Genomic DNA, 26,351 nt, shown 5'->3' with positions numbered 1-26,351 from the left:
TGCCCCATGACCCTACCTTTGACCCCTCTCATCCTATCTCCTGAGGTGGTCCCCTGAAGAAACCCTATGAAACCTTTGGGAACCATCTTATACTGAAGAATTAGAATTTTATTCAAGATATATTGTGTCTTGTGCCACTTGAGAGACAAAATGCATACATTTTACTTAATGAAATTACCACTTTCTACTTAGTATCTGTAAGCGGCACAAGGAAATTACTAGTGGTACAAAGACAGTAATTTCACTCAGCAGCCAAGCCCTGACAATTCCAAGGGGACAAGGGGGCATGCCATCCCCCCTCTGATGTGAGAGCGAGATCAGACAAATAGAAAGGATGGACCCCCAACTCATCCAGGGGTGCTCACTAGTGGACAAATTGTTGTTCTAAAATTGAGGATGGTATTCTCAAAAGAAGCAATAAGGGGGCCCCAAAACATCTAGGGACTGGCTAAATATGTTACTGTGCCTCTCACCATTCTGTACTCAATACTGCCAATGTGGGGTTTTACATACTAGTATCACCTGCTCTGTGGGCTTCCCTGGTAGCTCAGCAGGTAAAGAATCCACCTGCAATGCAGGAGACCCTGGTTCAATCCCTGGGTTAGGAGTATCCCCTGGTGAAGGGATAGGCTACCAACTCCAATATTCTTGGGCTTCTCTGGTGCATAGATGGTAAAGAATCTGCCTGCAATGCAAAAGACCTGGGTTCGATCCCTGGGATGGGAAGATCCCCTGAAAGAGGGAATGGCAACACACTCCAGTATTCTTGCCTGGAGAATCCCCGTGGACAGAGGAGTCTGGGGTAAAAAAGAGTTGGACATGACTGAGTTACTAAGCACAGCACATCATCTGCTCTGCACATGAAGTTAACTGGTCTCAAGCTTAAGAAATCTGAGCTCCACATTCCTGGAGGAGTGGAGAACAGCCTACACATGGAATTGCTTTGAGAGGTAGAGATGCTATGTTTTAATCATCTTTCTTAGAACAGAAATTCATTTGATAAGTGAGAGATTTTGCCATGTGTCTGTTGAAAGAGACAAGGGTTAACAACAGAGGTGCTGAGGCACAGACACAGACAAACTAAGGGGTGAAACATCAAACAATTACCAAGTCTGAAAAATTATCACTAATCTCCAACCCACTCCCAATCTTGTGAGGTATTGTGCACTTAATGGTGGCCCCTTAAAAAGGTGTGTTCAAGCCCTAAACATGATACCTGTGAACTGACCTTATTTGGAAGCAGGGTCTTTGCAGATGCAATCAAGCTAAGATGAGGTCACATTGGAGCAGGGTAATCCTAAATCCAATATGACTGATGTCCTTATGAGAACAGAAGAGACTCAGACAAACAAGGGATAATGGCCACGTGGTATCAGAAGCAGAGACCACAATACTGCAGCTGGAAGCCAAAGAACACAAGGAAGACCGGCGCACACCAGTGGCAGGAAGGAAGGATTCTCCCCTGCAGCCTTCAGGGAGAACACAGCCCTGCCAGCACCTGGACTGGCAGGGCTGTGGCCTGGTCTGTAGCCTCCAGACCAGGGAGACAGTAAATCTCTGTTGTTTTTAGTACAGAGAGAACAGACCTGTAGTTCCCAACAGGGAGGGAGCTGGGGAGACTTCGAGTGCGAGGTTTCAGATTAGCAGATATAAGCATTATATATGGAATGGATAAACAAAAAGGTCCTACTGTGTAGCACACAAAGAATTATATTCAGTATCCTATAATAAACCATAATGGAAAAGAATATTTAAAAATAAATATATGTATATGTATAACTGAATCACTTCACTGTACAGCAGAAATTAATACAATATTGTAAATCAACTATATTTCAAGAAAATAAAATACATTTCTGTTGTTTGAAGTCACCCAGTTTTCAGTACTTTGTTACAGCAGCTCTAGAAACTGATACTCTAGCCTGAGCCCACACTTCCGTCTTCTCAGCTTTACTAAGTCTTGTAACTGCTTCTGCTGTCACCTGTCCAGTGACCATCAGAGGAATTTTTAAAATCCCACATCAGACCACATCCTCCTCTGCTCTGGACCATCCAAGGCTTCCATCTCACTTCTGGGCTCACTGCCCACTGCTCAGAGACCAGCTCCCTCCACATCCCCCTGCTCACTCTCCTCAGACATGCTGGTCTTCCTGCCGTTCCTCCAACCTGCCAGGTCAGCTCCTTCCTTAAGACCCCCTTGCCTCAGATTCCCCCTGCCAGGTGACAGCATGGTCCCCTCCTTCATGTCACTCAGACCCCGTGAGGCGCCAGCTCCTCAGGGAGGCAGCCAGGATGTCACCTTCTTTGTCATATCTGTCCCCATAAGAACAGGAGCCCCGTGAGGGCAGGGCCTTGTCCTCCTGCTGCACAGGCTCCCACACGTATTGGGCACATAGAGACCTGGGCAGGGAGACCAGCGACTGGCAACACCAGCAGAGAGGGTGTCTCTGACTCAGGTGCTTGGCTACCCAACCTTGCTTCCTGTACTAATGGAAGATGCTCTTCAGGCAAACTGCATGACAATCATGTGGATACAAACAGGTCTTAGTATCTCTAATTTACAAATAATACAATTTGACTTAAATCCTGGAAAAGGAAAACAAAAAGTTCTAAAAAACATTGCCATCATTATCCTTAACAATTTCACTAGAACAGTGATGATTCAGTAGCCTTGTGGTTGTACTTCTATACACTTTAAGCTTCATGTGGCTTAGAGTGTAATAGTGACATTTCTATAGGCCTTTGGATTCATCCTCAAGTGGAAGAATACCACCAGCTCTGAGAAGAAGGGAGTGTACAACTGAGGGAGAAGAGGGCATTTACCATTAATCCAAGGAGAGTGACCAGTTGGGAGGCCTGACCTTCAACACACCTGAGTGTCAGCAAGTTCCACAGACTTCTAGAAATTACTTACCTTTTCCAATAGCAGAATCTGACTTGCATCTTTCAGGTACTGCCACTGATGAGTCACTAAGATTGTGATCTTCTCATGCAAGCCTTGGCAAATACACCTACAAAAGTAAAAGGTACAGTATGTAAAAACATGAATGGGGGTGCTTCCAATTGAAAACACATATTTTGAAAACATAATGAGACAAAGACAACACAGGAGTTGAAGATCCGTGGTTTAAATAACAAATACATAATACAAATTAAGTACCAATATAAATCAATAAATCTGACTAAGTCCTCAAATTCATCAGCAGCAAACCTGAATCCAGCTTGTTCAAAAATTCTACAAACCAGTCCATTGAAGGAGGCACCAACAGCTAGGTTTTTTTTTCCTCAAAAAACTCATCAATTATTTACACATTTGATGATGATAAACAACTAACCGATACTGAACAACTAACTGAACTAAAATACTATTTCATCACTATACAGGAATGGAAGAAGAGGAATCTATGTCATTTAAAACTCTGTATATTTTTCTCAGGCAGTTTTCTAAGTGATTGTTTATGATTTATAATGTACATAGTAACAACAACAAATTAATAGACTCTTGGTAACCTTTGCCAGAGTGCATTTTCTAGACACTTCTTCCCAAATAGCATTAGATAGAAAATGAATGCTAGTGTGGCCTCCATACGTCTCTGCAACATTCCATCCCAACCAGGAAGTAAACGTTTCATTTGAACCAAAAACTTTCTGAATATGAAAGTGAAAGACGAGAGTCCAAATGGCCCAAATCAAAGGAAATAATCCAACAGCTCAAGACACACAATTGTCTTAGCCAAGATCCCCCTGAACTATCCAAACTTGTGTTTTTTTCCCACAGGAACCCCCTCAAACTGCCCCTACATTTTAAATGCAGACCCCAAAGAACTCAGCCCCAGTCTCTTCCTACAGCGTCCACAACCCCTTCAGAGAAGTGAGTAGCCAGGTTCAAGGCCCCAGTGAACATGGGAAGGGAGCCAGGCAGGTACTCTGAGTGCCCTGCACCCTCACAAAGCAAATCTCAGGAACATGGGCCAGAGCTCAACCTGCTGAGTGAGTCAGATGGAGAACCTGGAGGCAGTAGACTGCAGCTCAGTTCCATCAGACAAGCCACTAAACCTCAGTTTCTTCATCTCAGAACAACATCAATGACAATCACGTGTTCTGAGAAGTCTAACCACCAGTCTGCTCAGTAAATGCCAGCTCCCTTCCCCACTCCTCCCTAACCACAAGTGGTCATATGCTTTGGACTCAGAATAGAAAAACTCTGAGGGGACTCTCTGGACACAGGGTCTGTGATCAGAAAGAAGACCCTGGGATGCAGACACACTCACCATCATTTCATTAATTCCAAACAGATTTATTTCTACCTTTTGACATGTTTTAGTTCAGCTTTTGAACATAAGTTTCTTGAATGAGTAACCCCATCTCCAGTTAGTATTAAAGTTTTTCATGGAATTGTTGTCAATCAGTCCATAAGTCATGTCCAACTCTCTTTGACCCCATGGACTGCAGCACACCAGGCTTCCCTGTCCTCCACTGTCTCCACAGTTTGCTCAAATTCATGTCTATTAAGTCAATGATGGTATCTAACCATCTCATCCTCTGCTGCCCCCTTCTCCTTTTGCATTCAATCTTTCCCAGTGTCAGGGTCTTTTCCAATGAGTTGGCTCTTTGCATCAGGTGGCCAAAGGATTGGAGTTTCAGCTTCAGTATCTGTCCTTCCAATGAATATCCAGGACTGATTTCTTTTAGAACTGACTTGTTTGACCTTTTTGAAGTCCAAGGGACTCTCAAGAGTCTTCTCCATGACCACAATTTGAAAGCATCAATTATTTGGCACTTGGCCTTCTTTGTGGACCAAGTCTTATATCTGTATATGACTACTGGAAAACCATAGCTATGACAATACAGATTTTTGTCCACAAAGTGATGTCTTTGTTTTTTAACACACTGTCTAGTTTTGTCATAGTTTTCCTTCCAAAGAACAAGTGTCTTTTAATTTCATGGCTACAGTCACTGTCCACAGAGATTTTGGAGCCCAGAAAAATACAATGTCACTGTTTCTACATTTTCCCCTTCTATTTGGCATGAAGTGGTGGGACTGGATGTCATAATCTTAGGTTTTTTTAATGCTGAGCTTCAAGCCAGCTTTTTCACTCTCTTCTTTCATCCTCAGGTGGCACAGTGATACAGAATTTGCCTGCCAATGCAGGAGACATGGGTTCAATCCCTGGGTTGGGAAGATCCCCTGTAGAAAGAAATGGGAACCCACTTCAGTATTTTTATCTGGAAAACTCCATGGACAAAGCAGATTGGCGGGCTGCAGTCCATGTGGGGTTGCAGACTCAGACATGACTGAGAATACACATGTACACATTTTCACCCTCATCAAGAGATTCTTTAGTTCCGCTTCACTTTCTTCCATTAAGGGTGGCATCATCTGCAAATATGAGCTTATTCATATTTCTCCCAGCAATCTTGATTCCAGGTTGTGATTCACCCAGCCCAGTATTTTACATGATGTACTCTGCATAAAAGTAAAATAAGCAGGGTGACAATGTACAGCCTTGACATACTCCTTTCCTAATTTTGAACCAGTCAGTTGTTCCATGTCCAGTTCTAACTGTTGCTTCTTGATCCACATACAGGTTTCTCAGGAGACAGGTAAAGTAGTGTGGTATTCCCATCTCTTGAAGAATTTTCCACAGTTTGTTGTGATCCACACAGTTAAAGGCTTTAGCATAGTCAATGAAACAGAAGTGGATTTATATATATATATACTTCCTTGCTTTCTCTATGATTCAGTGAATGATGGCAATTTGATCTCTGGTCCCTCTGCCTTCTCTAAACCCAGCTTGTACATCTGGAAGTTCTCAGGTCACATACTGCTGAAGACTAGCTTGGAGGATTTTGAGCATTACCTTGCTAGCTTATGCAATGAGTACAGTAATTTGAACATTCTTGGGAATGTTCTTTGGAACTCATGGAATTGTTTTTCTTTAGTTCAAAATACCTGTCAATAGTCCCCGAAGGCAGATGTTAATTGAATATGATGGGTTACTTTATCCAAGATGGACCAACTGAAAAGTTTTAAAATGTTTTCTTCCTAACATTCCATCACAAATGAGGTAATATAATTACAATGAAGTGATCAGTTGATGATTTTGAATTTATTCCCAAATAATAATTTTTATCCAAATCTCTAGAAAAATACTTTATTTTCCAGCCTTTCAAGAGTAAAGTTTTTCAAGTCATGCCATAAATAAAAATTGTTTCAGTGATGAGCTGTTTACACATTATTTCTAGATAAGCGCTGTTAACCACATAATTCCCTATATCAAAATAATCCTTTATAAATGCTGTGTTAAGAGGGGACATGGCAGGTTATTGTAGAAAGGATATAAGTAATACAGAGTCCCATCTTCATTCATTTGACTGGCAGACTTTGGTTAGGCAGAGGCGCTATCCCAAGTGCTGAGGATACACCCACAGGTCAAGACAGTAGACAACACTCTGCACCATGGAGAAGGGAATACACTGAACTAATATAGAAAAATCCACTATTGGGCTGTGATGTGTGCTCTGGGGGTAAAGGAAGGGGGTGCTGCTGTCTTAGACAGAGTGACATGGGATCCCTGAGACTATCTGTGGAAAAATCCTGGAAGAAGACACAGCAGGTGCAGGGGTCCTGGGACAGAACATGCTGGGCAGAGGCACCTTCCTGCATTTACTGCTTAGGGTTGAGGTGGGGGGAGTAGCAGCAGGGGGGATTCATAAATGGTCAAGTGCACCCACTGACTGGAAAAGGTCAGTTTTCATTCCAATCCCAAAGAAAGGCAATGCCAAAGAATGCTCAAACTACCGCACAATTGCACTCATCTCACATGCTAGTAAAGTAATGCTCAAAAGTCTCCAAGCCAGGCTTCAGCAATATGTGAACCGTGAACTTCCTGATGTTCAAGCTGGTTTTAGAAAAGGCAGAGGAACCAGAGACCAAATTGCCAACATCCGCTGGATCATGGAAAAAGCAAGAGAGTTCCAGAAAAACATATATTTCTGCTTTATTGACTATGCCTAAGCCTTTGACTGTGTGGATCACAATAAACTGTGGGAAATTCTGAAAGAGATGGGAATACCAGACCACCTGACCTGCCTCTTGAGAAATCTGTATTCAGGTCAGGAAGCAACAGTTAGAACTGGACATAGAACAACAGACTGGTTCCAAATAGGAAAAGGAGTATGTCAAGGCTGTATATTGTCACCCGGCTTATTTAACTTCTATGCAGAGTACATCATGAGAAACGCTGGACTGGAAGAAACACAAGCTGGAATCAAGATTGTCGGGAGAAATATCAATAACCTCAGATATGCAAATGACACCACCGTTATGGCAGAAAGTGAAGAGGAACTAAAACCCTCTTGATAAAAGTGAAAGTGGAGAGTGAAAAAGTTGGCTTAAAGCTCAACATTCAGAAAACGAAGATCATAGCATTTGGTCCCATCACTTCATGGGAAATAGATGGGGAAACAGCGGAAACAGTGTCAGACTTTATTTTGGGGGGCTCCAAAATCACTGCAGGTGGTGACTGCAGCCATGAAATTAAAAGACACTTACTCCTTGGAAGGAAAGTTATGGCCAACCTAGATAGCATATTGAAAAGCAGAGACATTACTTTGCCAACAAAGGTCTGTCTACTCAAGGCTATGGTTTTTCCTGTGGTCATGTATAGATGTGAGAGTTGGACTATGAAGAAGGCTGAGCGCCAAAGAATTGATGCCTTTGAACTGTGGTGTTGGAGAAGTCTCTTGAGAGTCCCTTGGACTGCAAGGAGATCCAACCAGTCCACTCTGAAGGAGGTCAGACCTGGGATTTCTTTGGCAGGAATGATGCTAAAGCTGAAACTGCAGTACTTTGGCCACCTCGTGCAAAGAGTTGTCTCATTTGCAAAGACTCTGATGCTGGGAGGGATTGGGTGCAGGAGGAGAAGGGGACGACAGAGGATGAGATGGGGATGGCATCACTGCCTCGATGGACGTGAGTCTGAGTGAACTCCAGGAGTTGGTGATGGACAGGGAGGCCTGGAGTGCTGCGATTCATGGGGTCGCAAAGAGTCGGATATGACTGAGCGACTGAACTGAACTGAACTGCACCGACTGAGGGCTTGGAAAGACACAGGGCATGGGAGCCCTCTGGAGGAGCACGAGGGAGTAGCAGGACCCATCTTCCACCTTCCTTCTGTGTGCTGGTACACTGCTCCCTGGCTCTGGGATAGAGGGACCAGTATGTACAGACAGAGAAAGGACCCCCCATAAATCCAGCACAGTCAGATACTGATTGGGTGTGGGGATGAGCTGCAAAGATTGATGGGGCAGATGGCAAAGAAACCTGTTCTCTGTTTGAGGACCTAGAACTGCATCCTGAATGGGGTGGGGGGACAAGGGGGATCTATGAAGGGCTGGCTGGAACAGGAGGGTGAGCTGTGTAGACAGCAGTGTCAGAATATGATCAGGACAGACCTGAAGAGCAGATGATGCAGGAGGTGGGGGGTCTGATGATGTAGGGCTCGACCAGGACACAATCCATGGCTGGACACAGGTGTCACTGCATCAGTTCACCTAAGGCCCCTCACCTTATGTAGGTGATAGAACTCACTTAGTGTAGTAAGTGTAACAACATATAGGTGTAAAACTTATGGACCTTAATAACCTTGGATATAGATTCATGACTGAAGAAAACTGTTAATGGCTAGTAGATATATGATTCACTCACTTTTAATACAAAATACTCCCCATTATTAAGCTTCAACACAACCACCATCTCTCGTAGCATAATGTTCCATCCAGTTTTCTAACTCACTGAGAATATTCTCAGTTGCTGCTAAGTGACGTCCTAAATATTGCATTCATGCTCCCTGCCCTAAGTTTCTCCAGAGAATGTGGTTCTGATTAGCAAAGGACAGTCTTAATTAACAAGCTTGCTTCTATCGAGTGTACATCCAGAGTCATTACACCCAAAAGGTTGATAGGACTTTATAAACACATCCTGGGTTCAGAAAAGAACTTGGGAGAGCTTTTGTGATGATCACAGTGACACCTGACAATCAGAACTCTGTCTTCTCCCCTCCCAGTGATGCAAATATAACAGTCAGCAGAATCTCTTCTTACACTGATGGAGAATTTGTGCAGATGCACACAAGACAGAGTGATAGACATTTGTGAGTTCAGGGTGGGGTTTTGAGAACAGGGAGGCTGAGCTACTCATGATGCCAGAAGGGCAGGTTGGGGAATCTCTACCACAGCACTAGAGCAATCACTGAACTCATGATAAGACACAAGGCATTTCTCTAAGGGAAAATTCATCAAGCCGTGATCAGGAGAGGGTAGGAAAGGGGGTCAGACCAGAGAGCTGGAGGCCATGCCAAGGGTCAGCTGTGCTGCTCTCTTACTTTGAAAGAGTCAGTACTACTGTGCATTTTTTGTGTGGCAAAATACACATAATATGAAATCTACCATTTTAACCATTTTTTAAGTATACACCTCAGTAACGTTAAGTACATTTACATTGTTGTGTAACCATCATCATCACTCATCTCCAGAGCTCTTTCATCACCCCAATACTAAGCACAAGTTACACACAAACTTTGGTAGAACTCGTACAATGACGCTGCTCAGTTCAGTTCAGTTCAGTTCAGTTGCTCAGTCGTGTCTGACTCTTTGTGACCTCATGAATCACAACATGCCAGGCCTCCCTGTCCATCACCAACTCCCAGAGTCTACACAAACTCATGTTCATCGAGTCAGTGACGCCATCCAGCCATCTTATCCTCTGTCGTCCCCTTCTCCTTCTGCCCCCAATCACTCCCAGCATCAGAGTCTTTTTCAATGAGTCAACTCTTTGCATGAGGTGGCCAAAGTATTAGAGCTTCAGCATCAGCATCAGTCCTTCCAATGAAAACCCAGGGCTGATCTCCTTTAGAATGGACTGGTTGGATCTCCTTGCAGTCCAAGGGACTCTCAAGAGTCTTCTCCAACACCACAGTTCAAAAGCATCAATTTTTCATTGCTCAGCCTTCTTCACAGTCCAACTCTCACATCCATACATGACAACAGGAAAAACCATAGCCCTGACTAGACGGACCTTTGTTGGCAAAGTAATGTCTCTGCTTTTTAATATGCTATCTAGGTTGACTTCCCTGGTGGCTTAGACGGTAAAGTATCTGTCAACAATGCAGGAGACCTGGATTCAATCCCTGGGTCGGGAAGATCTCCTGGAGAAGGGAATGGAAACCTACTCCAGTATTCTTGCCGCCCCCCGCCAAAATAAAAGGGGGCTCAAAGAAATGACTGTGCTAGTGAATGTGAAATACCAGTTCCTTGTATCCAGAGCTCAGAGCAGCCCCCATATCACTCTCTCTCTCTCTCTCTCTCTCACACACACACACACACACACACTGCTAACTCTGCTGAAATCTTTTTACTTTGCTAGGTAGCATGAATTGTGAGTTGTGAATGAATTCTTTCCCCTACAAATGTACATGCTAATGTCTTAACCCCCAGTACCTTAGACTTTGGTAACAGGACCTTCAAAGAGGTATTTAAGTTAGATGAGACCATTAGGGTGGGCCAAATATAATCTGACTGGTGTCCTTCGAAGAGGAGACTAAGACATAAGGACAGAGACACGGGGGTGCACGTGGACAGAGGGAGGACAATGTGAGGACCATGCAAGAAGAATGCCATTAGAAGCCAAGTAGAGAGGTCTAAGGAGAAACCAAACTGCCCACACCTTGATCTTAGACTTTCCCAGCTTCCAAAACTATGAGACATAAACTTCTATTATTTCTAAGCTTCCCAGGCTCTGGTCTCCTGTGAGAGCAGCCTGGATGGACACAGCCCCAGGAAACTAACACAGGACCTGAAAGCAAGAATTTCTAAACAGCTTCTCTCTGCTGAACACCCCGCCTCCTCCAGGTGAGGACATGCCTGCTGTTCTCCTCACAGCCCTGTTTCCTCCTCCCTCCACACATGAGCTTCTACTCATCCTTCAGCAAAATAAGTGGGTCCTCAGAGGCGGTCCTAACATGACAGAGGAATAGGACAGGGAGGCCACTTTCTCCCCGACAAATTCATTGAAAGGACATTTGAACACTGAGCAAATTCCACAGAACAACTTCTGAATGCTGACAGAGGACATCAAGCACCCAGAAAAGCAGCCCATTGTCTTTGAAAGGAGGTAGGACAAAATATAAAAGAAAAAAAGGGAGACAAAAGAGGTAGGGACGGAGATCCCTCCCAGGAAAAGAGTCTTTAAAAAGAGAGCAGTTTCCAAACACCAGGAAACACTTTCTCCAGCGGGTCTGTGTCAAGCCTTGGAATGTCAGAGGGCAAAATAACTGAGATGAAAATTAATAAATAATTAAAACACACAAATTACGTGCCCAACAGCAACTCCTAGCGGAGCAGCAGCCCAGACGCTCGCATCCCCCACTAGAAAGCAGGGGAGGGAGAGGGAGGAGCGGTCTGCATTGCTTAGGGTAAGGACCTGGTTAAATGTCCTGAGGGCAATCTGAGGGCACTAGCTTGAGATAGCAAGCCAGACCGTGGGACCAGTTCAGTTCAGTTGCTCAGTCGTGTCCAACTCTTTGCGACTCCCTGAATGGAATCACACCAGGCCTCGCTGTCCATCACCAACTCCCAGAGTTCACCCAGACTCACGTCCATCGAGGCAGTGATGCCATCCAGCCATCTCATCCTCTGTTGTCCCCTTCTCCTCCTGCACCCAATCCCTCCCAGCATCAGAGTCTTTGCCAATGAGTCAGCTCTTTGCACGAGGTGGCCAAAGTACTGCAGTTTCAGCTTTAGCATCATTCCTTCCAAAGAAATCCCAGGGTTGATCTCCTTCAGAATGGACTGGTTGGATCTCCTTGCAGTCCAAGGGACTCTCAAGAGTCTTCTCCAACACCACAGTTCAAAGGCATCAATTATTTGGACCTCAGCCTTCTTCACAGTCCAACTCTCACATCCATACATGACCACAGGAAAAACCATAGCCTTGAGTAGACAGACCTTTGTTGGCAAAGTAATGTCTCTGCTTTTCAATATTGTATCTAGGTTGGTCATAACTTTTCTTCCAAGGAGTAAGCATCTTTTAATTTCATGGCTGCAGTCACCATCTGCAGTGATTTTGGAGCCCAAAAAATAGTCTGACACTGTTTCCGCTGTTTCCCCATCTATTTCCCATGAAGTGATGGGACCAGATGCCATGATCTTCCTTTTCTGAATGTTGAGTTTTAAGCCAACTTTTTCACTCTCCAATTTCACCTTCATCAAGAGGCTTTTTAGTTCCTCTTCATTTTCTGCCATAACGGTGGTGTGATCTGCATATCTGAGGTTATTGATATTTCTCCCGACAATCTTGATTCCAGCTTGTGTTTCTTCCAGCCCAGTGTTTCTCATGATGTACTCTGCATATAAGTTAAATAAGCAGGGTGACAATATACAGCCTTGATGTACTCCTTTTCCTATTTGGAACCAGTCTGTTGTTCTATGTCCAGTTCTAACTGTTGCTTCCTGACCTGAATACAGGTTTCTCAAGAGGCAGGTCAGGTGGTCTGGTATTCCCATCTCTTTCAGAATTTTCACAGTTTATTGTTATTCACACAGTCAAAGGCTTTGACATAGTCAATAAAACAGAAATATATGTTTTTCTGGAACTCTCTTGCTTTTTCCATGATCCAGCAGATGTTGGCAATTTGGTCTCTGGTTCCTCTGCCTTTTCTAAAACCAGCTTGAACATCTGGAAGTTCACGATTCACATACTGCTGAAGCCTGGCTTGGAGAATTTTGAGCATTACTTTACTAGCATGTGAGAGGAGTGCAATTGTGCAGTAGTTTGAGCATTCTTTGGCATTGCCTTTCTTTGAGATTGAAATGAAAACTGACCTTTTCCAGTCCTGTGGCCACTGCTGAGTTTTCCAAATTTTCTGGCATATTGAGTGCAGCACTTTCACAGCATCATCTTCCAGGATTTGAAATAGCTCCACTGGAATTCCATCACCTCCACTAGCTTTGTTCTTAGTGATGCTTTCTAAGGCCCACTTGACTTCACATTCCAGGATATCTGGCTCTAGTTGAGTGATCACACCATGATGATTATCTGGGTCATGAAGATCTTTTTTGTACAGTTCTTCTGTGTATTCTTGCCACCTCTTCTTAATATCTTCTGCTTCTGTTAAGTCCATCCCATTTCTGTCCTTTATTGAGCCCATCTTTGCTTGAAATGTTCCCTTGGTATCTCTAATTTTCTTGAAGAGATCTCTAGTCTTTCCCATTCTGTTGTTTTCCTCTATATCCTTGCATTAATCGCTGAGGAAGGCTTTCTTATCTCTTCTTGCTATTCTTTGGATCTCTACATTCAGATGCTTATATCTTCCCTTTTCTCCTTTGCTTTTCACTTCTCTTCTTTTCATAGCTATTTGTAAGGCCTCCCCAGCCAGCCATTTTGCTTTTCTGCATTTCTTTTCCATGGGGATGGTCTTGATCCCTGTCTCCTGTACAATGTCACAAACCTCATTCCATAGTTCATCAGGCACTGTATCTATCAGATCTAGGCCCTTAAATCTATTTCTCACGTCCACTGTATAATCAAAAGGGATTTGATTTAGGTCATACCTGAATGGTCTAGTGGTTTTCCATACTGTCTTCAATTTATGTCTGAATTTGGCAATAAGGAGTTCATGATCTGAGCCACAGCCAGCTCCTGGTCTTGTTTTTGTGGACTGTATAGAGCTTCTCCATCTTTGGCTGCAAAGAATATACTCAATCTGATTTTGGTGTTGACCATCTGGTGATGTCCATGTGTAGAGTCTTCTCTTGTGTTGTTGGAAGAGGGTGTTTGCTATGACCAGTGCTTTCTTTTGGCAAAACTCTATTAGTCTTTGCCCTGCTTCATTCTGTACTTCAAGGACAAATTTGCCTGATACTCCAGGTGTTTCTTGACTTTCTACTTTTGCATTCCAGTCCCCTATAATGAAAAGGACATCTTTTGGGGGAGTTAGTTCTAAAATGTCTTGTAGGTCTTCATAGAACCGTTCAACTTCAGCTTCTTTAGCGTTACTGGTTGGGGCATAGACTTGGATTACTTTGATATTGAATGATTTGCCTTGGAAACAAACAGAGATCATTCTGTCGTTTTTGAGACTGCATCCAAGTACTGCATTTTGGACTCTTTTGTTGACCATGATGGCTACTCCCTTTTTTTTTGAGGGATTCCTGCCCGCAGTAGTAGATACAATGGTCATCTGAGTTAAATTCACCCATTCCAGTCCATTTCAGTTCGCTGATTCCTAGAATGTCGACATTCACTCTTGCCATCTCTTGTTTGACCACTTCCAATTTGCCTTGATTCATGGACCTGACATTCCTGGTTCCTATGCAATATTGCTATTTACAGCATCGGACCTTGCTTCTATCACCAGTCATATCCACAGCTGAGTATTGTTTTTGCTTTGGCTCCATCCCTTCATTCTTTCTGGAGTTATTTCTCCACTAATCTCCAGTAACATATTGGGCACCTACTGACCTGGGGAGTTCCTCTTTCAGTATCCTATCATTTTGCCTTTTCATACTGTTCATGGGGTTTTCAAGGCAAGAATACTGAACTGGTTTGCCATTCCCTTCTCCAGTGGACCACATTCTGTCAGACCTCTCCACCATGACCCGCCCGACTGTGGGGTAGCTACCCCTTGAAAAGCCCTAACCTAAGACACTGCCAGGCATGCTCACAGAACAAAGAACTGAGCAGAGCTAGCTGGCTGTGGACCAACCCATCCCCCACCGGAGACAGGCAGGTGATGGCAGCCAGAGCCAGAAGGGTGCAATCGCAGCTCAAAAGAGGCATCCTATACCAAACTGCAAGCAGACTTTTTTGCTAACCAATACTTCTTGGGATTCTGGATGGTCGACATCTGCCAGGAGGGTCACAGCCAGAGATTAGCTCCCCAGAAGCGACACATGGCACACCTGTGAAGGCACGCCCATTGTACGCCCAGAAAACTGAGCGGCTGGGATGGGGGAGGGGATAAGCCACAGCCTTCAACTGGGGGAGACTATGCTCACCAAGCACCTGGTCACCTGAGCTGCTCAGACCTGGGACAGGAGCAAAACGCAGGCCCAACCAAGTCTTCACCTTTGTGGAGTATCTGAGAACCTGAACCTGAGCAGCTTAGACCGGGGAAGTGCATGCAAACCAGGGCCTGCATCAGACAGTTCCCAGAAGAGCAACCTAGAGTCTGAGCAGACTGGAAAAGCACACACACTGTAAGCGGGGACAAACCCAGTGTGGCTGAATCACTGTGAGCACACGCTAGTGGTATTTGTTTGCAGTGTTCCTCCCTCCCCAAAGCACGACTGAATAAACAAGCCTAAGAAAAAGTGACCACCATCACGCCCCTTGTGTCAGGGTGGAAATTGGACACTGAAGAGACCAGCAAATAGAAGAAGCTAAAATAAACAGAGGGAACCGCTCTGAAGTGACAGGTGCAGTTGATTAAAATCCTATAGTTAGCACCGACTACATAGGAAGGGGCCTATGGCCCTTGAGAAGTACAAGCTGGACCAAGGATCTATTGAGAATAAACTGAACCCACACTGACCGAAATAGCTGCAGAGAAAGTCTTAACTTAACAACAATATTTTAACTATTGTCATTTTTTTATTTTAAAAAATTATTTTATTTTTTTGATTTTTAAGTCCCCATTACAGCTTTAATTGTCATTTTTATAACCTACTATTACCTTGAGAAAAAAAGACCCTATTTTTAAAGCAAACTTCATATATATATATATATATTATAATTTTTGTGACTTTTTTAATATTGTAATTTTGAGAATCTAACCTCTAGTCTAGATTTTTAATCTTTGCTTTTTGGTATTTGTTATCAACTTTGTACCTTTAAGAACCCAGTCTTCAGTACCCATTTTAACTTGGGAGCAAGATCACTGGCCTGATTGCTCTCTCCCCCTTCTGACTCTCCTTTTTCTCCAACAGGTCGCCTCTATCTCCCCCCTCCCCCTTTTCTTCTCTACCCAACTCGGTGAATCTCTTTGTGTGTTCTGGGCTGTGGAGAACACTTAGGGAACTGATTACTGCCTGGATCTGTCTTTCTCCTTTTGATTCACCCTTTTATCCTCCTGGCCACCTCTGTCTCCTTCCTCACTCTTCTCTTCTCTGTTTAAGTCTGTGAACATCTCTGAGGGATCCAGACTGTGGAGAGCACATAGGAAAGTGATTACTGGCTCGCTTGCTCTCTCCCCTTTTGATTCCCCCTCTTCTCCTCCTGGTCACCTCTTTCTCCCTCCTCCCTCTTGTCTTCTCCATGTAACTCTGTGTACCTCTCCAGGTGTTCCTCACTGTGGAGAAACTTTTCATCATTACCCTAGATGTTTTATCATTGGTGATGTATAGATGGAGAAGTCTTGAGGCTACTGCAAGAATAAGACTGAAAACCAGAGGCAGGAGGCTTAGTCCAAATCCTGAGAACACCAGAGAACTCCTGAGTCCAGGGAACATTAATTGATAGGAGCGCATCAAACACTTTCATACCTACACTGAAACCAAGGACCACCCAAGGGCCAACAAGCTCCAGAGTAAGACATACCAAGCAAATTCTCCAGCAACACAGGAACATAATCCTGAGCCTCAATATACAGGCTGCCCAAAGTCACACCAAACATACTGACATCTAAAACCTCATTACTGGACACTTCATTGCACTCCAGAGAGAAGACATTCAGCTCCACCCACCAGAACACCAACACAAGCTTCCCTAACCAGGAAACCTTGACAAGCCACCCGTACAACCCCACCCACAGCGAGGAACCTCCACAATAAAGAGGAATCACCAACTGCCAGAATACAGAAAGGCCACCTCAAACACAGCAATATAAACAAGATGAAAAGGCAGAGAAATACCCAGCAGGTAAAGGAACAGGATAAATGCCCACCAAACCAAACAAAAGAGGAAGAGATAGGGAATCTACCTGATAAAGAATTCCAAATAATGATAGTGAAAATGATCCAAAATCTTGAAAACAAATTGGAGTTACAGATAAATACCCTGGAGACAAGGATTGAAAAGATGCAAGAAATGTTTAACAAGGACCTAGAAGAAATAAAAAATAGTCAGTATATAATGAATAATGCAATAAATGAGATAAAAAACACTCTGGAGGGAACCAACAGGAGAATAATGGAAGTGAGGTATAAGATAGAATGGTAGAAATAAATGAATCAGAGAGGAAAAAAGAAAAAGGAATTAAAAGAAATGAAGACAACCTCAGAGACCCTTGGGACAATGTTAAACACACAAACATCGAATCATAGGAGTCCCAGAAGAAGAAGACAAAAAGAAAGACCATGAGAAAATACTTGAGGAGATAATAGTTGAAAACTTCCCGAAAATGGGGAAGGAAATAATCATCCAAGTCCAAGAAACCCAGAGAGACCAAAATAGGATAAACCCAAGGAGAAACACCCCAAGACACATATTAATCAAATTAACAAAGATAAAACACAAAAAACAAATATTAAAAGAAGCAAGGGAAAAACAACAAATAACACACAAGGGGATTCCCATAAGGATAACAGCTGATCTTTCAATATAAACTCTTCAGGCCAAAAGGGAATGGCAGGACATACTTAAAATGATGAAAGAAAATAACCTACAGCCCAGATAACTGTACCCAGCAAGGATCTCATTCAAATATGAAGGAGAAATCAAAAGCTTTACAGACAAGCAAAAGCTGAGAACATTCAGAACCACCAAACCAGCTCTCCAACAAATGCTAATGAATCTTCTCTAGACAGGAAACACAGAAAGGGTGTATAAACTCGAACCCAAAACAATAAAGTAAATGGCAATGGGATCATACTTATCAATAATGACCTTAAATGTAAATGGGTTGAATGCCCCCAACCAAAGACAAAGACTGGCTGAATGGATACAAAAATAAGACCCCTATATATGTTGTCTACAAGAGACCCACCTTGAAACAAGGGACACATATAGACTGAAAGTGAAGGGATGGAAAACGATATTCCATGCAAATAGAGACCAAAAGAAAGCAGGAGTAGCAATACTCATATCAGATAAAATAGACTTTAAAGCAAAGGTTGTGAAAAGAGACAAAGATGGACAGTACATAAAGATCAAAGGAGCAATCCAAGAAGAAGATATAACAATCAAAAATATATATGCACCCAACATAGGAACACCACAACATGTAAGACAAATGCTAACAAGTGTGAAAGGGGAAATTAACAATAATACAGTAATAGTGGGAGACTTTAATACCCCACTCACACCTATGGATAGATCAACTAAACAGAAAATTAACAAGGAAACACGAACCTTAAATGATACAATAGACCAGTTAGAACTAGTTGATATCTCTAGGACATTTCACCCCAAAACAATGAATTTCACTTTTTCTCAAGCACACATGGAAGCTTTTCCAGGATAGATCACATCCTGGGCCATAAATCTAGCCTTGGTAAATTCAAAAAAAAAAAAATTGAAATCATTCCAAGCATCTTTTCTAACCACAATGCAGTAAAATTAGATCTCAATTACAGGAGAAAAACTATTAAAAATTCCAACATATGGAGGCTGAACAACACAACTGCTGAATAATCAACAAATCACAGAAGAAATCAAAATATGCATAGAAACGAATGAAAATGAAAACACAACAACCCCAAACCTATGGGACACTGTAAAAGCAATGCTAAGGGGAACGGTCATAGCAATACAGGCTTACCTCAAGAAACAAGAAAAAAGTCAAATAAATAACCTAACTCTACACCAAAAGCAACTTGAAAAGGAAGAAGTTATGAACCCCAGGGTTAGTAGGAGGAAAGAAATCTTAAAGATTATGGCAAAGATAAATGCAAAAGAAACAAAAAGACAAAAATCAACAAAACCAAAAGCTGGTTCTTTGAGAAGATAAATAAAATTGACAAACCATTAGGCAGACTCATCAAGAAACAAAGTGAGAAAAATCAAATCAACAAAATTAGAAATGAAAATGGAAAGATCACAACAGACAACACAGAAATACAAAGGATTGTAAGAGACTACTATCAGCAACTATATGCAAATAAAACGGACAACTTGGAAGAAATGGACAAATTCTTAGAAAAGTACAACTTTCTAAAATTGAACCAGGAAGAAATAGAAATCTTAATAGACCCATCACAAGCATGGAAATTGAAACTGTAATCAGAAATCTTCCAACAAACAAAAGCCCAGGACCAGACGGCTTCACAGCTGAATTCTACCAAAAAATTAGAGAATTAACACCTATCCTACTAAAACTCTTTCAGATAAATTGCAGAGGAAGGTAAACTTCCAAACTCATTCTATGAGGCCACCATTACCCTAATACCAAAACCTGACAAAGATCCCACAAAAAAAAGATAACTATAGGCCAATATCACTGATGAACATAAATGCAAAAATCCTTAACAAAATTCTAGCAAACAGAATCCAACAACATATTAAAAAGATCATACATCATGACCAAGTGGGCTTTATCCCAGGGATGCAAGAATTCTTCAATATCCACAACTCAATCAAGGTAATATACCACATTAACAAATTGAAAAATAAAAACCATATGAATATCTCAATAGATGCAGAGAAAGCCTTTGACAAAACTCAACATTCATTTATGATAAAAAAAAAAAACCCTCCAGAAAGCAGGAATAGAAGGAACATACCTCAACATAATAAAAGCTATAGATGACAAACCCTCAGCAAACATTATCTTCAATGGTGAAAAATTGAAAGCATTTCCCCTAAAGTCTGCAACAAGACAAGGGTGCCCACTCTCACCACTACTATTCAACATAGTTTTAGAAGTTTTGGCCAGAGCAATCAGAGCATAAAAAGAAATAAAAGGAATCCAAATTGGAAAAGAAGAAGTAAAACTCTCACTGTTTGCAGATAACATGATCCTCTACATAAAAAACCCTAAAGACTCCACCAGAAAATTACTAGAGCTAATCAATAAATATAGTCAAGTTGCAGAATACAAAATCAACACACAGAAATCCCTTGCATTCCTATACACTAAAAATGAGAAAACAGAAAGAGAAATTAAGGAAACAATTCCATTCACCATTGCAACAAAAAGAATAAAACACTTAGGAATATATCTACCTAAAGAAACAAAAGACCTATATAGAGAAAACTATAAAACACTGGTGAAAGAAATCAAAGAGGAGACAAATAGATGGAGAAATATACCGTATTCATTGATTGAAAGAATCAATATAGTGAAAATGAGTATACTACTAAATGCAATCCCTATCAAGCTACCAACGGTATTTTTCACAGAACTAAAACAAATAATTTCACAATTTTTATGGAAATACAAAAAAAAAAAACTCAAATAGCAAAGCAATCTTGAGAAAGAAGAATGAAACTGGAGGAATCAACCTGCCTGACTTCAGGCTCTACTACAAAGCCACACTTATTATGACAGTATGGTACTGGCACAAAGACAGAAATATAAATCAATTGAACAAAATAGAAAGCTCAGAATTAAATCCACACACCTATGGACACTTATCTTTGACAAAGGAGGCAAGAATATACAATGGAGAAAAGACAAGCTCTTTAACAAATGGTGCTGGGAAAACTGGCCAACCACTTGTAAAAGAATGAAACTAGAACACTTTCTAACACCATACACAAAAATAAACTCAAAATGGATTAAAGATCTAAATGTAAGACCAGAAACTATTAAACTCCTAGAGGAAAACATAGGCAAAACACTCTCCAACATAAACCACAGCAGGATCCTCTATGACCCACCTCCCAGAATATTGGAAATAAAAGCAAAAATAAACAAATGGGACCTAATAAAAATTAAAAGCCTCTGAACAACAAAGGAAACTATAAGCAAGGTGAAAAGACAGCCTTCAGAATGGGAGAAAATAATAGCAAATGAAGCAACGGACAAATAATTAATCTCAAAAATATACAAGCAACTCCTGCAGCTCAATTCCAGAAAAATAAACGACTCAATCAAAAAGTGGACCAAAGAACTAGAAAGACATTTCTCCAAAGGAGACATACAGATGGCTAACAAACACATGAAAAGATGCTCAACATCACTCATTATCACAGAAGTGCAAATCAAAACCACAGTGAGGTACCATTTCACATCAGTCAGAATGGCTGCTATCCAAAAGTCTACAAGCAATAAATGCTGGAGAGGGTGTGGAGAAAAGGGAACCCTCTTACACTGTTGGTGGGAATGCAAACTAGTACAGCCACTATGGAGAACAGTGTGGAGATTCCTTAAAAAACTTGAAATAGTACTGCCTTATGATCCAGCAATCCCACTGCTGGGCATACACACCGAGGAAACCAGAATTGAAAGAGACATGTGTACCCCAATGTTCATCACAGCACTGTTTATAATAGCCAGGACATGGGAGCAACCTAGATGTCCATCAGCAGATGAATGGATAAGAAAGCTGTGGTGCATATACACAATGAAATATTACTCAGCCATTAAAAAGAATACATTTGAATCAGTTCTAATGAGGTGGATGAAACTGGAGCCTATTATACAGAGTGAAGTAAGCCAGAAAGAAAAACACCAATACAGTATACTAATGCATATATATGGAATTTAGAAAGATGGTAACAATAACCCTGTATAGGAGACAGCAAAAGAGACACTGATGTATAGAACAGTCTTTTGGACTCTGTGGGAGAGGGCGAGGGCAGGATGATATGGGAGAATTGCATTAAAACATGTAAATTATCATATGTGAAACAAATCACCAGTCCAGGTTCGATTTATAATACAAGGTGCTCAGGGCTGGTGCACTGGGATGACCCAGAGGGATGGGATGGGGAGGGATTGGGAGGGGGGTTCAGGATGGGGAACACATATACAGCCATGGCAGATTCAAGTCAATGTATGGTAAAACCAATACAATATTGTAAAGTAAAATTAATTAATTAATTAATTAATAAAAAAAAAAAAAAAGAACTGGGTCCTCTTCTCAGGCTCCACACACCTGCCCAGCCTGCAGGCCCCCAGGGCACTTCCTGCCCAGCCCCGGGCACAGGGAACTTTCCAACTTCAGTGAAAGCCTCCAGCTGCCACTTCTGCTTTCACTCAGCACTTACTATTCTGTATTAAAACCCTCTAAATGTCAAGAAGCAACAGTTAGAACTGGACATGGAACAACAGACTGGTTCCAAATCAGGAAAGGAGTATGTCAAGGCTGTATATTGTCACCTTGCTTATTTAACTTGTATGCAGTGGGCATCATGAGAAATGCTGGGCTGGATGAAGCACAAGCTGGAATCAAGATTGCAGGGAGAAATATCAATAACCTCAGATATGCAGATGACACCACCCTTATGGCAGAAAGCAAAGAAGAACTAGAGAACCTTTTGACAAAAGTGAAAGAGGAGAGTGAAAAAGTTGGCTTAAAACTCAACATTCGGAAAAAGAAGATCATGGCATCTGGTCCCATCACTTCATGGGAAATAGATGGGAAAACAGTGGAAATAGTGACAGATTTCATTTTGGGGAGCTCCAAAATCACTGCAGATGGTTACTGCAGCCATGAAATTAAAAGATGCTCACTCCTTGAAAGAAAAGTTATGACTAACCTAGACAGCTTCTTAAAAACCAGAGATGTTACTTTGCCAACAAATGTCCAGGTAATCAAAGCTATGGTTTTTCCAGTAGTCATATATGGATGTGAGAGTTGGACTATAAAGAAAGCCGAGCACTGAAGAATTGATGCTTTTGAACTGTGGTATTGGAGAAGACTCTTGAGAGTCCCTTGGCCTGTAAGGAGATCCAACCAGTTCATCATAAAGGAAATCAGTCCTGAATATTCATTGGAGGGACTGATGTTGGAGCTGAAACTCCAATACTTTGGCCACCTGATGCAAAGAACTGACTCATTTGAAAAGACCCTGATGTTGGGAAAGATTGAAGGCAGGAGGAGACGGGGACAACAGAGGATGAGATGGTTGGATGGCATCACAAACTCAATGGACATGAGTTTGAGTAAACTCTGGGATTTGGCGATAGACAGGGAGGCCTGGCATGTTGCAGCCCATGGAGTCACAAAGACTCGAACATGACTCAGTGACTGAACTGAGCTGCTGACCTTTTCCCAGCCCTCTGTCTTAACAAGTGCCATGTAGAGACAGGTTCCTTACAGGCAGGAATGAGAGCTGAGCATCCTGGTCTCCCTTAATACTTCCCAGTGTAGGTCCTTCCCCTCTCATGGCTGACCATCTTGCTTTGTAAACTAAGAGGTTTTGTGCAGTGACATCTCTAAGGGCATTGATCTCAGGGCACACAGCAGGGCTTTAATAAGTGCAGCTGGAAGGACTTGTTGGCTTCACCAAGGTGAACAACAGCAAGATGGAGTAGATGTGGATAGTGCTTCAGAAAAAGAAAGTTTGGGGGACTTTCAAAAAGACCCGTCTAGACTCCACCAGAGGTCTCGGTGAGCGTGTATTAGGACACATTATACACAGAAAAGCATCAGAGTCTTTCTACCTCAGGGATTCAGTGGTCAAACAAGAACTACCAACAACTAAATCCAGACATAGTCAGATTCTAGATACCTAGTTTCAAATTCAAGTTAACCCTACATGTGGGTCTAAGTATTCATTCTACTAAGCATCGATGAAGCAATTTTAATGTTTGAGGCCATATGCTGGTGAGAAATAAATCACTTTGAAATTCTTGACTTTAGTAAGAATTTCAAACCAATGGAATGACAAGCAAAATGAACCAACAAGGCCTTTCCACAGAAGCCATATACCAGTACTAAAAACTTGGCTTCTAATGGGCCTTGAATAAATGATGGAGGAAAAGAACTGGCACCCAAGTAGCAGGTCACCTAGTCCCATTCTCCAATTTAAAAAGCATGCATCCCTCTGGGTCATCCCAGTGAGGGATGGGATGGGGAGGGAGGGAGGTGGGAGAGGGGTTCAGGATGGGGAACACATGTACACCCGTGGCAGATTCATGTCAATGTATGGCAAAACCAATACAATATTGTAAAGTAATTAGTTTCCAATTAAAATAAAAAAAAAATAAGTCAAAAAAAAAAATACCTCTAAAGTGTTACACAGAGGGAAAAAGAAAGAACGAGAAGGTGAGGAGAGGAGAAAAGAGATGTCAGGCAGGGGGATGGCATGAGCCAAGCACTGGAGGTGAGTTTGGGACCAGCATGGATGACTGGGGGAAGTCTGAGGTCTTGTGCCCTGGACAACTTTAAGAAAAGGCTATGTCTAAACCACCAGGCTGTGCGTATAGAACATGTGATGCCAGAGGCAGGGTGAGCCTCCTGTAATTTCACAAGGTCACTGTAGACTCAAGATTATGCAGAACATTTCCCCCTGACACATAAAAAAAAAAAAGAAGAAGACGAAGAAAAGAAAAAGCATGCATCATCTTTCTTCTTTTTAAATATTTCTTTATTTATTTAGCTGCGTCAGGTCTTAGTCATTTCATGCAGCATCTTTTGTTGCGATGCAGACTCTCAAGCTGTGGTTCGCAGGCTCTGGAGCATGCAGGCTCAACAGTTGTAACCCATGGGCTTAGTTACTCCATGGCATAAGAGATCTTAGTTCTCCAACAGGGATAAAACCCATGTCCACTATATTGCAAGGCAGATTCTTAACCACTAGACCATCAGACCACCCTATTCATCGTCCTTCTTATCCCTGGTGTCTGGATTCAGCAACTACAAGTAGCAGGGGGAAATCTGCCATCTATCCCTCACTGCCTAAAGCACACACCCCACTGTCCTCCACACAGTGGAAGCACCTGCTCTATTTTCCTGTCCTGACCTCAGCATGATGCAAAATTTCTCTATGATGGATCTTCTGTGAGGGAAAGGGAGGGGAAAGAGAGATACCAGGCAGAGCAAGCTGAGTCTCCCAAAGTACAAAGGCTTTCTTGAGCTCTTTTTCCTGATCTGTACAGAGTTCCTGGAAAGCAGAAATGATAGAAAACAGGAGCAAACTCACTGTTTGAACAAGTGCCTGCTGACTTCTGCATCCACTGCGCTGAGTGGATCATCCAGGAGGTAGATGTCTGCATCCTGATACAGGGCTCTAGAAAACATAGAGAGACATCAGGAGAGGACACTTTACACTCCCTGAGTCTCATCTCTGAACCGAGACAGTGTTCGAAAACTCTTTATGTTCATTCCAAAAGCCTAGGGAAAGAGCCAAGACTCTGCTTGACACAGGCCCACCCAGTGAGCAGGGTCTGTGTGCTCATATCCACTAGGAGCCATGGAGAAGGAGGGGCAGGATGACAACTGAAGTGCCATTTACCTGGCGAGGCTGACCCGGGCTTTCTGCCCCCCACTCAGTGTGGTTCCTCGGTCTCCTACAACAGTTAGATCTCCATTCTCCAGAAACTGTAAATCCTACATAGAGAGAGAAAAGGGGAAAAAACAAAGAATTGAAATGTGTTGTCCTCCTGCCATCTTAGCCCTTCAGCGTTATTAATTCATACAAGTGTTTGATCAGCAGCAGTGTGCTTATTTTTCATAGCAACTAAATTGTAACTTTGAACATTAAAAAAAAAAAAAAACTTCTCAGGGCTTTTAATGTGTTTTCATTCTATATTTTTTTCAGAGCATTTATGCATTTAACCGTTATAACAGGTATTTATTGAGCATCAGCTATATAGCAGGCATCGTTCTGGGCACAAGAATTCAGCCATGAGGAAACAAATGCTCAGAATTTCTTTCCATTGTGGGAGACGGATGATATGGAAAATTAACCTGAGCACAAGTACTGAGGACAGGAAGGAAAAGGAAGCCGGCTCAGGCGGATCGGGAGTAAAGGGGGGAAGTGAGTCCACATTGGGGTGTGAGGGCTCTGCTCAGAGAGGGTGTGAGCAGATCTGGGGTGGGGAGGGGCTCAGGAAGACCTGGAGGGGCTGCTCCACACAGAGGGAGGGGCAAGTGCAGGGGCCACGGGGAGATGCCCAAGGGGTTCAAGACAAGCAAGGAGGCCAGGAGAGCAGAGCAGAGTAAGAATGAGGGGAGTGAGGGTGGAGACAGAGCAGGAGGAGCCTGGGGTCACTTCAGTAAAGAAGTAAGGGGTGTATTGACATGGTCTGAGATTTTTCAGAAATCAGTCCTGCCCTTTGTGGAAAACAGACAATAATGGGAGAAAGGTGAGGGCAGATACAAGCGAGGAGGCTACTGGAATAATCTAGGTGAGAGATGACAGTGGCCAGGACCAGAGTGGAAGTAGCAGGAATGGAGAAAGGGGATCACACTCCAGACACACTTGGAATGTGGAGTCTGGAAGACCTGCTGACAGGACAGGT

General features: G+C 42.5%; 1 protein-coding gene across 1 annotated transcript in view; it reads right to left on the bottom strand.

Annotated features, from left to right (window-relative positions):
• Positions 1-26,351, bottom strand: part of LOC129624634 (ATP-binding cassette sub-family C member 4-like) — a 369,352-nt gene that overhangs the window by 151,040 nt on the left and 191,961 nt on the right. Inside the window, exons 12-14 of the mRNA XM_055542789.1 lie at positions 25,343-25,437; positions 25,031-25,117; positions 2,915-3,011 (exon numbers count right to left, since the gene is read on the bottom strand). Coding sequence (XP_055398764.1) covers positions 2,915-3,011; positions 25,031-25,117; positions 25,343-25,437 — 279 coding nt within the window. The remainder of the gene's footprint in view (positions 1-2,914; positions 3,012-25,030; positions 25,118-25,342; positions 25,438-26,351) is intronic.

This window comes from Bubalus kerabau, chromosome 12, assembly GCF_029407905.1.
Source record: "Bubalus kerabau isolate K-KA32 ecotype Philippines breed swamp buffalo chromosome 12, PCC_UOA_SB_1v2, whole genome shotgun sequence".
Taxonomy (NCBI): Eukaryota; Metazoa; Chordata; class Mammalia; order Artiodactyla; family Bovidae; genus Bubalus; species Bubalus kerabau.
The sequence above is the reverse complement of the archived record's forward strand: the minus strand, read 5'-3'. Positions and strand labels throughout refer to the sequence as shown.